A 12,152-nucleotide genomic window follows, 5' to 3' on the forward strand; every position below is an offset into this window, starting at 1 on the left:
CTAGATAACTATTATTGTAAATATATATATATATATATATATATATATATATATATATATATATATATATATATATATATATTATCATCATAGAAAGAATTGATAATTGTGCGTATTTATGTGTATGTTTAAAGATATGCTTGATTGGTAAAGAGTCAAATTCTATGCATTTAGATGTTTTTAGTAGGTTTCATATGTTGAATCAACTATATCTTAGGGGAAAAAGATTTTATGGACCACATTCATTTTTATAGCTTAGAAAGAGTGTGGCAATTCATTTAGACAAGGCCATTATACATGTCTCAACAATTATAAGTTACCAAAGTAACTGATATTGTGATTAATAAACGAAAATTAGGAGCTATCTCAATCTTCTTGGAATTGTCGCTTGATCTACAACTATCCTTGCCTTCTCTTCTTTAATAAAAATCCAAAGACTTTCATTTAAGGTAAGATTGACTTGCCAATTTGCTTATTTCCTTATGAATACTCACATGGTCTTGAAGGCATTTTGCATATTATGTTCCTCATGCTCCGGCAACCATAGGATCTGTCTCTACTTCCGTCAACCCAATTTTGCAAATTATGATTTCGCGCCATTATAAATGAATTTTGATTTTCTAATGAATTATGAGAAAATGATTTATTTTAATACTATTTATAAATGAAAATTATTTTCTCTCTAAAAATATTAGATAGTATATTGAAATAATCAAATAAAAATTAATAACAAAATAAATATTATTTTGCTAATAATCATTAAAAATAAGTGAAATTTTAATGGTTAAAAATATAAAATAAAAATAAAATATTAAAAAATCAAGGTAACAATAGAAGGTACTACTAATAAACACATGTCAAGCTCCAAAGAAAAAGTCAAAGGCAGTTAGTTACGTATTGTTTCCTAATCCAACTGAAGCTACGCGGCTACGCCATGATCTGCGAAGTTTTTTAGGTCAGGAATTCTTTTCCAGCACGTTAGAATTTAGACGAGTCATACGACGTCGGACCAATTGATCAGGTGAGTCCTGCAGTATACATAGCTAGGTCGGTTTGTGAAGCCCAGCTGAATCCCAATATCCACTTCCATCTTGATCTGGCCCAATAGCTACAGGAATCATATACCTCTTCTTCGCACAGAAGCGTGTTCAACTTTATCCTCTCCTAGGTTTCCTGATTCACTTGCTTAGCCATGGCTATGCAAACCGGAATCGGCCTTTCCAGGATCATTGTCCTCGCCGGTGCAGGTATAGATGCGCACTGTACTTTATTTACGTATGTGTATTCATGGCGTTCTTTTTTGGCTTTGACTTTTCTGGTTGTGTTTGCAGGATTCACCGGTACGGTCCTCTTTAAAAACGGTAAATTATCTGACCTGATCGGTGAACTTCAGGTACTATAATTGTTCTTTTTAGTTATTTAGTTAGTTTGGTTGGTTATTTGTTAGTTAATCTGTTGGTTATTGATTGTGTTAGTTTTCTCGTCCTGTATTTATGGCTAGCTTGACTCGATTTGATTTTCATAGTGGGAAGTTTAATTTAGGTTCGATTATGATAAGAGGTTGGTTGGTTGCTAAGGATATTGTAAACGTGGTGTTAGTGATCTAATTGAGTGTAGATTCTTTCTTGCGAATGCTATTTTGAGAAATTTATATTTTCTTGTATGGAAACAGGGATTTTGACCGACTTGATTTATTGTTTGTGTTTGTGAGTGCAGTCGCTGGTGAAGGGACTGGAAAAATCTGGGGAATCTGCAGATGGTGATTCTCACTACAGTGATGCCATTGCTCAACAGGTAACTATTTGCTGTCTAATTAGTGATTAACTTATTCATTTTTCCTGCTTTAGTTTGATAATATATTGTTTGATGCATTTACCATATTAGCTATTTTAAAATTGCTTGCAGGTGAAGCGTTTGGCAATGGAGGTTCGGCAACTGGCCTCAGCAAGGCAAATAACTGTTCTCAATGGGAGTTCTGGCCAAATGGGTATCTGCTTTCATATCAAAGTTAAATGGTTCTTTGTACAATTTTATTTTCTTTTTGGATATAACTAGTGCTGTATGTGCATTTCCCTGTCTCAAAAAATGCCATGCAGTATGCACTTGTAATGCAGACTAGTCATTTTCTCATAATTTATAATTGGTATCATCTTCTTTGTTGAGTTCTAATTTCTCCTTTTTCATGATGCAGGCAACTTAACTGGTCTCATAGTTCCAGCTACTGCCTTAGGGGCATTGGGTTATGGTTACATGTGGTGGAAGGTATCTAATTAAATACTGATAGTCTGTGATGTGGTTACTGAATGTTGAAATATAATCTCAAAGATTAACTTATACATTAAAGAATGATGTCATTTTCTAGTTCTTTTATCATAAGTTGGGTGCTTTCAGGAGACTAATTCTTTCTTTCTTTCTTTTTGTTTTTTTAAACAATCAGGGTCTAAAATTCTCAGATCTTATGTATGTAACAAAGCAGAGTATGGCAAATGCTGTTTCAAACTTGACGAAGCATCTGGAGCAAGTATCTGAGGCTTTATCTGTAAGTCTTATTAATTGGAACATTATCATCATCTTTGATTGACTAGTAATTTTATATTAAATTTTGTTATGAGAAGGATGTGATAAAATAGATGATTACAAAAATAATGAAAAAGTGCACATTACTGGATTTATAATTTGCAAAAGGGCTGGTCGATCTAAGCTTCTCATACAAAAATAAAATATGTGCTGGTTCTCTCTCTCTCTCTCTCTCTCTCTCTCTCTCTCTCTCTCTCTCTCTCTCTCTCGTGTATTTTGGTGGTTCACTCTAGCCTCGGTTGATTTTCCATTGATTTTGAAATTATAAATTGTTAAGTCTATCGATTTGCATTTTTGGAGTTTGATAAGCATGGCTTGTGTGCAAACTTGTTTAGTAAATAATTCAAAGCAAATCCATGGTTAATTGTGTTTGTGCTAGATAACTTTCAGTCAATAGTTATCTTGTAGCATGAACTAAGCTTTGCATATGTAAATATCACATTCATAAGTATATTCTAAACTATTCTTGTTTTGTGTTCCATTAACATTTATGCAATGTGTTTACAGCATCTGATTATGTTATCATTTTTTTCCTTCCTTTTGGCCAGGCTGCAAAGGTACATTTGACACAGCGAATACAACTTTTGGATGATAAAATGGAGAGTCAAAAAGAGATCTCAAAGGCGATTCAAAATGACGTAAGAGAACATCTCTCTCTCTCTCTCTCTCTCTCTCTCTCTGAGGTGGTGGTTGGCAATGTTAGATGTCAGATAGCAACATTTAAAAAATGATCTCAAAACCATTGTACCGCCTTATGACTTGAATCAAGGTCTGGGCCTGCTTATTTATGCTTCCTCTTACTGCAAATGCATAGTTAGTTTTGAGAAATGATATAGAATTTGGCTGATGTACAGAACAGAAGAATTATAAGGTCAGACTGGACAATACTGATTCTAGTTTAGGATCCTAATTAATGGATATGTCTACTTAAGGATTACACTCTACCAAGGTTGATTTTTAAGCACAAAAGTTTGTCTGACACATCATGTGCCAAGAATATATTTCAATATTGCTAGCTCATTATTTATGATATTAATCTGGATGCCGCTCCAATTTTATTAAAATATACCTTTATACATATTTTTTTGTCATAGTTTATATTGCTATTTTTGTAATGGCCTCCATTTGGAGCACAAATTTGACTTGAAGGTAATTTGAAACATACCATCAATTTATATGTTCCATCGTAGTAATGGGGTTCAATCTTTTGATGCAGGTTAATGCTGCTTCTGAGAATATATCACAAATTGGCTCAGAGCTGTGGCAGTTGCAGTGTCTAGTTTCTGGTTTGGTAAGTTTAAGTTTTTACATTAATTTTCCAAATCCATAGCCAGTGGTGTGGAACTTGTTGTCTTTGTAGCGTTGGTGGCTGCTGCTGCTGACTTCTTAAAGATTGAAGAGCACTATCTAGTGCTCTACTCGTAAGATTATATTTTCAATTTTTCTCAACAACAGAGAGTTCAATAGCAATGATAGGTGAAAATGGTCCATTATTGCAATCGAGCTACTTTCCACGTTCTCTTCTAATTTGTTAGTTTCTTCTTGTTGCAGGATGGGAAGATAGGTTCTTTAGAGGAGAAGCAGGTAATGACTTTTATGCCATTTATTTTTCTGTCTTGCATTTCCAAAAAATATTTCTGGCACTGGAAAATATATATCTGTAGAAAGATTTCCGTAGGCCTGCCTATTTATTTACTTTAAGGGGTGGGGGGTGTTGGAGAGGGAATATGACATATGTTATGATAGAATTTTAGAGTTTTTTAAATAGAAATTTTGAAAATTAGAGCTATATATTCAAGCTTTAACCAAGCTAAGAAACATCATTACATGCTACAGACATCTTTTCTTCACTTCTGCATAGGCAATGAGGAATTTACTTACATTTTGTCAAATTTGCTCCTAATGATGTTTGTTTTGTGTTCCTCTCCATCATGATTTGTTGGCTTGAGATTAATGCTTTGGTGATTAACTTTCTAAAATTTGGTTAAATAGTTCTAATATATTAATTTGTTATGAATATTAGATATTAATTTTATTTATTTTTTTATTTGTCCTGACCTCTCGCTCAAGCATGTTCCCTGTGCCTCGCGCTTAGCCTCTACGACCTCTTAGCACCTTAGTGCATCTGTGCCTTAATAACTATGACCTTTACACGAGTGATAAACAAGTAGCTCTTTGGGTATTCTTGGTACAAAACACTGTTATTCATTTCTGTTTTGCTTTAATAACCGGAAGAAGTTTGCATTTACTGGATAATGTTGCTTAAATATATCTTTGTTTGTTCCATTCTTATTTTGAAATTTGAATTAAAAAATTGTTCTGTAGATAGTCAAGTAAGCATTTTCTTGAAAATATATGTAGTGTTTGTTTGATAGATAGGTCAAGCATATACATATATATGTATATTTTTTTTAAGAAAAACCTATATAAGATCTAGCATTGTTGTTAGACTTGCTGTTGAGAAAGCATCACCTTGAATATGTTGATTAGAGGCAATTAAAAATTGTTTTAAATATCAGTTTGAAACTGCTTTTTTCCAACATCCAAAAAGGTTATTTTTGAAGAAGCAGTTTTCAACATCAATGCCAAATGGTCTGATAGTGTGTTTTTTAATACACTATTGGTGCAGCAATGGTTTTCTGTGGATTATTGTATGCATTTTAATTGTATTAGTAGTTGTTATCATTTGATCTCCTTTTTTGTTCTTGTGGATATACTGATGCAATTATATGGTTGCAGGATATTGCAAATATGGGGGTGCTGTACCTGTGCAATTTTGTTGGTGGCAAAAAAATGAAAATGCCTAAAGCTCTGGAGGTTGGAAAAGCATTTAAATCCTTTCATTGTTCTTCACATATATATATAGAGGGATTTTTGTGAAAGAGGATAACCATTTTCAACTTGAGCCTTCTTTTAAAGAGCTGAAAATATTTTTCTTCCTTTATGATCGAAATAAACAATGATGCCTTTTTGTTCTTCCTATATAAGCCATTGTTTCCTTTTTGTGTTCTTCCTTCCAAAGAGATGATATTTAATTTTGCTACCCTCTTTATTGCATGCTACTCATTTTAATTTTGCTACTCAATGTCTTCTCTAATCACCTTCTTTAGCTGCAAGCCCCTTATTTTCTGATTCTCACTATATTTTAGCATATTTTACTATCCTAGTCTAGTTCCATATTCAGCGATTTTCCTAACTCATTGACCTAATCAAGTGTTCAACATGTTGCAGGATCAACTTAAGCCTTCTGGGAGAGCTCGTAGTTCACTCACATATCCTGAAGTTCCAAGTTTGACTGTATATTCTCCCCCTCTCTCTCTCTCTCTCTCTCTCTCTCACACACACACACGCGCGCGCGCGCTCAAACACTGTGTGCAAGTACACACTAACATGGACAAATGAGACCATTGGTTGGCATTTGCTTCTGTGAAACCGGCTTAGGGCATTGAGCTTAAGTCAGTGTATTTGCATATAAATGTACTTAAGGATTAAAGATGTTTAGGCAGCAAGCAATAAATGTAATCTGTTAACGAATTAATTTGAACTTTAACCTGATCCCTCTTTCTTTGCTAGCAGGGTCTTAAGGAGCTTGCAGACAATTTATCTCGAACTATCAGTGAGCCAACCGGCGTCATAATGCAAGATGGAATTGATAAGTTGGAAGACCCATCACGTACTCCACAATGTGACCAACCAAGACCCCTGCTTAGGTTTGAAATCTTACTCTTCTTTATCTTAGATGATATGGGTTTATTAGAGTGGATGTGCTGTGCATATACCTTACAGTTGTTTTGGTAAATTACTAAAATGCCCTCACATTTTGTGTTAGTATCATGTTCTTCCTTTTTCAAAATCAAATTAAATGGCCCCTGGTATTTAATTCCATTAATAACTGGTTCCTTCTGTTAGAGTTTATTGCAAATGGCTGTTAATCAAACAGGGAGCTGATTGTTCATTTTTTTTAATGCGATACAGGTTCTTTGATTTTCTCACTTGAATGTGTCGGGAAAAAATCATGTAGAGAATGAGAATTAATACAGGGTTTTGGGATAGTTGTGCCTGTACACTTTTAAGCTTCTGATCTGATTAGGTGATTGAGCTTAGAAATTAGAATGCGACAGCTTGCTTAATACGTTAACATCTAACACACATTGACTGTGTCATCCGTTTTGTGGCAACTTCTCACCTTCTGTATTTTGTCATTATTATGTTTGCTATTAAATTTTGTAAATTAATTGAATGGGATCTTGGATCAGTCTGCATTTATGTCATCATCTAGAGCATGCTGTCCTTTTCATTTCCTTTTTGAAAGGATGTTCTTTCAAAGCATTTTATGTGTCAAAAGGCTGCATTTGTCCAGTGCTCATGACAAGTGTTTCTCTGAAATATTAAGTAGCATTACTTTGTCGTCAATTATTATGCGAGTATGTCAATCTATTTTCTTTTACATAGCATAAACTTTTCAGGTTTAGTTCAGTCAAGTGTTGAGGCAACATTCAGAGCGAGATGGTTAACTAATTTCATCTTGGCAACATGCTCGTTGAGTAGTTTTGTAGTATTTCTGTACAAATAAGGGAAGCCTCAAGCACACAGGGTGATTTAATTACACAAGATGATGGTTAATTTCTTGTGGTAGTTCTTGTATTCTTATCTCATAGTTAATATTCAGTTTTTGAAGTTTAATGAACACATCTAGTTTGTAAACACATGATGGACGTGCACTCAGAGCTGTAGATATGAAGTATAGTTTTTATTGTTATTTTGTTATGAATTTGATGGTGTCAATTTCTAGTCTTATAGAATAGACCTATAATTTTTTGTTTCAGAATCTTAACTTGCAATTTCTCTTGCTTATAGCTAAGGCTGAGAAGAACCGAAAAACCATTTAGTTTTTCGGTTGAGTTTGATTAGTTTAGTCAAAAAATTGAACTGACTGAATGAATCAATTGAATTTTTTTTTTTTTTAAGAGAATCAATTGAACTTGAAGCTCAAATATATTTACTTGTCCAATTTTATACGAAGCCACGCTACTAGGCTCCCAAGCCCGTGCGGCAAGTTCCAGGACTGAACTCGATCTATCCTTTTGATCTTCTTTCATCGAGTCTCTCCTCTCTCATTTAATAACAGCGTTTTTCACTTTCTGCTCTTCTCCAATTCTCTCATTTCTTCTTCACTTTCGATCTTCTTTAATCTTTTGTTGCCTCCCCCTTTTCTTTACAGCAATATTTTCTTTTACCCAATTGAAACTTTGATTAAATTAATTTTTGTTTCATTTTCATGAGTTTGTGAATTGTGATTTAATACTGTTAATTTTTTGCATGAAGGTTCTTCTAATTAGCCTTCCAATTTTCTTGTACCAAAAGCTGGGGTAATTTTGAGTCGATTAAATTTCTCAAAACTAATTCAGTTCAATTTAGTTGAATCGTTTTTTTTTTTTTAAATCTTGAAAAAAATTAAATTAAATTAAATCTTCTAATTAAATCAATTTGGTTGATTTTTTTAATTTAAAGTAATTTCTACGCATTTTTAAGCAGTCGAAAGAGGTAAACAAGCAGTTTTAAGGCAGGGGTACTTCTATCTTTGTTTTTTTTATTGTGGTTAACAGCAAGAAGGAACGTGAATAAATTGTCTATTTGGTCATGCTAGTTGTTTTAGTAATTAGGAGTTGTTTTAATAGTTGTTAGTTATTAAATATTAATTATTTATATAATAGTTTAAACTAAAGTTAGTAAATATAATTATTAAGATTTATTCTTTTAATATCTAAATACTATTATAAACACTTATATTATTAAATAATATAAATAAAAGAGTTAAATTTTTTTTTTTTTTGGGGGGGGGGGGGGTGGTGGTGGTGGAGGAGGAGGAGGGAAGTACCTGGTAATCATTTTCTTTTCATTGAAATAAGTGTTATTATTCATCCTATTTCACTTAAGATTAATATGGAAACTATTGAGTAGTTCATTTTTTTGGACTCACTAATAGATAGATTCTATTTTATAAGATTCATTTGCATACTTTTATTTATATTTTATTAACTTATCATTTTATATAAGTTATTTATATGGTTCTTTTTTTATCAATATAGTTTGATTCCTTTAAAATTATTTATTTTAAATACATCAAAGTGATATAAGACGATAGTCAACCCAAAAATTCTCATAACCTTAATATAAAAAAAATATTATAAGAATTTCTTATTAATTAAAAATTTGCAAGCAAGTAGTGTTGTAGGTCGATTTTTGGACTTCCTCGATTTATAAAATGGAGATTTATTTTCTCCGGAGCTTTGCTTGGAAAACTAAATATGGTTAATAATGTGAGAATTATATTTACTTAGTATTTAAAATTATGGAGGTTATTTTAATTTTTTTTTTGTTTCAAGTTTTTTTTTTTCAAAGATAAATCTTTATTGCAACTTTGAGTCTCTCATCTAAGACAATAAAGGGAATCACTTTATTTGTACAAATTGCAATTTATGGTACAAAAGGAGAGATTAGCTTTCATGCACTTGCACTGTCCCTACGTCAATTTTGTAAAAAAAATGTTGAAATGGTTAATATAAATTAAAAAAATACATATATTCTAGAGGGAGTGCCCTGTTCTATAGTACAAGGGTAATGTGTTCACCTCCTTGGACTGTAGACCAGGCAATGCATCCCCATTGTGATAAATTTGACTGATTCCATTGTAGAAAATGTCTTCAACTCCGTTGTTGTTGCACATCCTTGGAACTACTTTCGCCTTATCTTCTTCATCCTCATCGGCATTTAAGTTCTTCTCCACCAATTCTTTAAACATGGAAGATTTAAGCAGGAGGCTAAGTGCAGTTGGGGAAGGAGATGACTTGGAGCAAGGACTAATATGTGCATTTGTCTGAAATATATCTTGCTCTGAAGGTCTGTTTAAATCCTCTATAATGTAGGGATTATTAGAGTGGAGAAGAGGCAGTTGTTGTTGGCTAGTTTTCTTGCCAGGATTGTTGCGGTTAGAGAAGGTTGGAATTGGCTGCAGAGTTGATTTTGAATCTTGGGTAGCAGGAGATGAAGCAGAAGGTTCGGCTCCTGGTCTCAGCCATCTTATGTATGTGCTTAAGTCAAAGTTGGTCACAGCATTAATCCCTTTGTATTCTATGGCTGCAATATCATAGGCATGAGCAGCTTCCTCTTGGGTACCTACAATTCCAGGAAAAACTATCCCATGAGCATGAATTAAAAGAAAAAGAAAACCAATAGCTTTAGGCAGTTAAACTCACTGTATGTGCCCAGATAGAGATACTTGTTTCCAAACACTCTCCCTATTCTTGCTTCCCATCTTCCATTATGGTGGTGCCTGCAGAGTTACAATTAGTCAAGTTATTAATTATGAACATAATATTAATTAGCAAGTGCTTTTATCAAGTGAAAAGTATTGCTTACCTTGCAACTCCTCTGTATTTGGATACACCTCTTGAGAAACCAGTGCTTCTCCTGCAAATTAACAAAAATTAAGAAAGATATCCTCTCTTAATATTCTGATTATATCACAGAACTTGCGTTTAAGGATAATAATTATCCAGTATAAAAAAGAAAAAGATAATAATGATGAAGGGAATAATTACCTTCTTAGACTGGCCAGGTATTCCTCTTTTGATACATTTTTCATTATTTCAATTTCTGTCTCATAGTCAGATACCTGTATACAGCAAAATCCAAGAAAGAATGTTGCATATAAACAGCTTTAGACCTTCACTTTATAAAGTAAACTTGGAAAATTTTCATGGAAAGAATTGATCATACTGGAAAATTTGTGAAAGTTGAACTTCCCCAGTACTTGAGAGCGGCCAAATCATATGCTCTTGCCGCAGAATCTTCTTCATCATAAGCTCCTGTTAAATTAGTTAAAGATCAGCACAAAGGGTTGCCTTCAATTCCCTCCAATTTGGATTACTACTTCACAACAGCAAAAATTATGGATTTGAATCAGAGACTTACCAAGATATACTGCTCCATGCCAAAATTCCAAGTACAAAGATGCGATATCCAGATGACAAAAACACACATAATCATGAGCAATCAATAAAATCAATATAGTTACACGAAAACAATTAATAGAAGTTCTTCAATCCTAAGTACCTTGTTTTCCCTTCTTCCTCTGTGTTGGATTCCAGGACGCTTTATCCCATAAATGAGCTTCATATCGTCCAGTCCATCGGTGTCTGCTCACTCCCCGAAATCTTGAACTCCTCTTCACTGTGGTGGCAGCAGCAGCAGCAGTTTGATCACCCTGTTGCTGGTGACCTAGCTCATGTTCATTGGACCTCAATGGGGCAGCCAACGAGGGGTCTCTTCGCCGTCTTTTAATACACTTAATCTCCATAACATCCCCTTTTATCATGCACAAGGTGCGGCTTCCTGCTGCTGCAGCTGTACTACCTACCTGAGAATTCCCAGAAGCCATTTCCATCGGTTAATTATCTTGGATTGCCAGTGGAAGCCTTGATTGCTTGGTTGAAGTTGATCAGAAACTGAAACCAAGTATTTATAAACATGTTGTATAATTTGTATTTTGCTTAATTTGTTTTCAGTAGTAACAGTCGATGCTTACAACATAATTTCAGACAACTATTCAAGTGTCTTAACAGCTAGGCAGCCAGCCATGGAAGACTGACATTATTAACAAAGTTATCCACATCCTTAATCTTTCGCCCTGCAAATTAATTCTTTGGTATTTTCAACATTTTCAATATTGCCAAATTTTTTTTTTATTAATTAGCCTTATTTGGGAATTAAATATAATTTGATATGTAGTGGTTTAATCAATTTTTTTTTTTATTCATTTACAAAAGAAGTGGGGGAGGGAACTCAAACTTTGATTTTGTCTAAAAAAATTTTATTTATGTCTAATAAATAGATTTTTCTTAGATCCATCATAGATTCAAAATGTAAGATACATGGCAGTATCACCTATTAAATATATAAGTCTCATATATTTGTCCATTCATAATAAACTGAGTTTAAGCAAGAAATTCTCCAAACAAATAATTATTCAATATAAATATAAAATTTTTCTTATCTAAATTCAATAATAGACCTACATCGGTTCACCATGCACTCAAAACCTATAATATATCTATTAAATACATTAGAAGATAAGAATTTCCCTTGAATATATTTATGTCTAGCAAAATCTCCATTGAGAGAATTTATTTTGTGGGAAAGAAAAAGAGAAATAAAAAGATTTGGAGGATCGAAGGGGACAAATAATGCATGAGACAGAAAGAACTTGGCGTATCCCAAGCATGGTTCCAGGATGCCTGTGAAAGGTTTTGTTTTATGGGACTAGAAATGTATACAGAAAGCAATGGTGGACAATTACATAGACAAAATAAAATAAAGAATATGCATTATTTTTTAGTGGGTGGCTTGTTCTTGGGATTCTTCGTCATGTAAGAGTTAATGAGAATTTGAGGTTGTTTGAGCCATGTTTTTAAATTTTTGTGTGGGCAAAAGCTATGGAAATTTGTTTCCACCATGAAGCTCTTAACTCTGACGGTATTACCTATAGCATCAAACTTCATAATATGCTTTAGTTT

The 12,152-nt window shown here is 33.3% G+C and overlaps 2 protein-coding genes across 2 annotated transcripts; one reads left to right on the forward strand and one right to left on the reverse strand.

Annotated features, from left to right (window-relative positions):
• Positions 1–1,060: 1,060 nt before the first annotated feature.
• On the forward strand, positions 1,061–7,348 carry LOC110646250 (uncharacterized). The gene is made up of 13 exons (XM_021799647.2): positions 1,061–1,247; positions 1,332–1,393; positions 1,717–1,794; positions 1,906–1,987; positions 2,192–2,262; positions 2,438–2,539; positions 3,126–3,215; positions 3,794–3,868; positions 4,129–4,161; positions 5,317–5,394; positions 5,809–5,874; positions 6,154–6,287; positions 7,044–7,348. Exons 1-13 carry the CDS (start codon positions 1,193–1,195, stop codon positions 7,063–7,065), a joined length of 948 nt encoding a protein of 315 aa, XP_021655339.1. The 5' UTR covers positions 1,061–1,192; the 3' UTR covers positions 7,066–7,348.
• Positions 7,349–8,722: 1,374 nt separating this feature from the next.
• On the reverse strand, positions 8,723–11,173 carry LOC110646252 (AP2-like ethylene-responsive transcription factor At1g79700). The gene is made up of 7 exons (XM_058130136.1): positions 10,693–11,173; positions 10,552–10,560; positions 10,357–10,445; positions 10,179–10,252; positions 9,997–10,047; positions 9,834–9,910; positions 8,723–9,753 (listed from the first exon to the last, which is right to left on the reverse strand). The coding sequence occupies exons 1-7, from the start codon at positions 11,021–11,023 to the stop codon at positions 9,164–9,166; spliced, it is 1,221 nt and encodes a 406-aa protein (XP_057986119.1). The 5' UTR covers positions 11,024–11,173; the 3' UTR covers positions 8,723–9,163.
• Positions 11,174–12,152: the final 979 nt, after the last annotated feature.

This window comes from Hevea brasiliensis, chromosome 2 (assembly GCF_030052815.1).
Source record: "Hevea brasiliensis isolate MT/VB/25A 57/8 chromosome 2, ASM3005281v1, whole genome shotgun sequence".
NCBI lineage: Eukaryota > Viridiplantae > Streptophyta > Magnoliopsida > Malpighiales > Euphorbiaceae > Hevea > Hevea brasiliensis.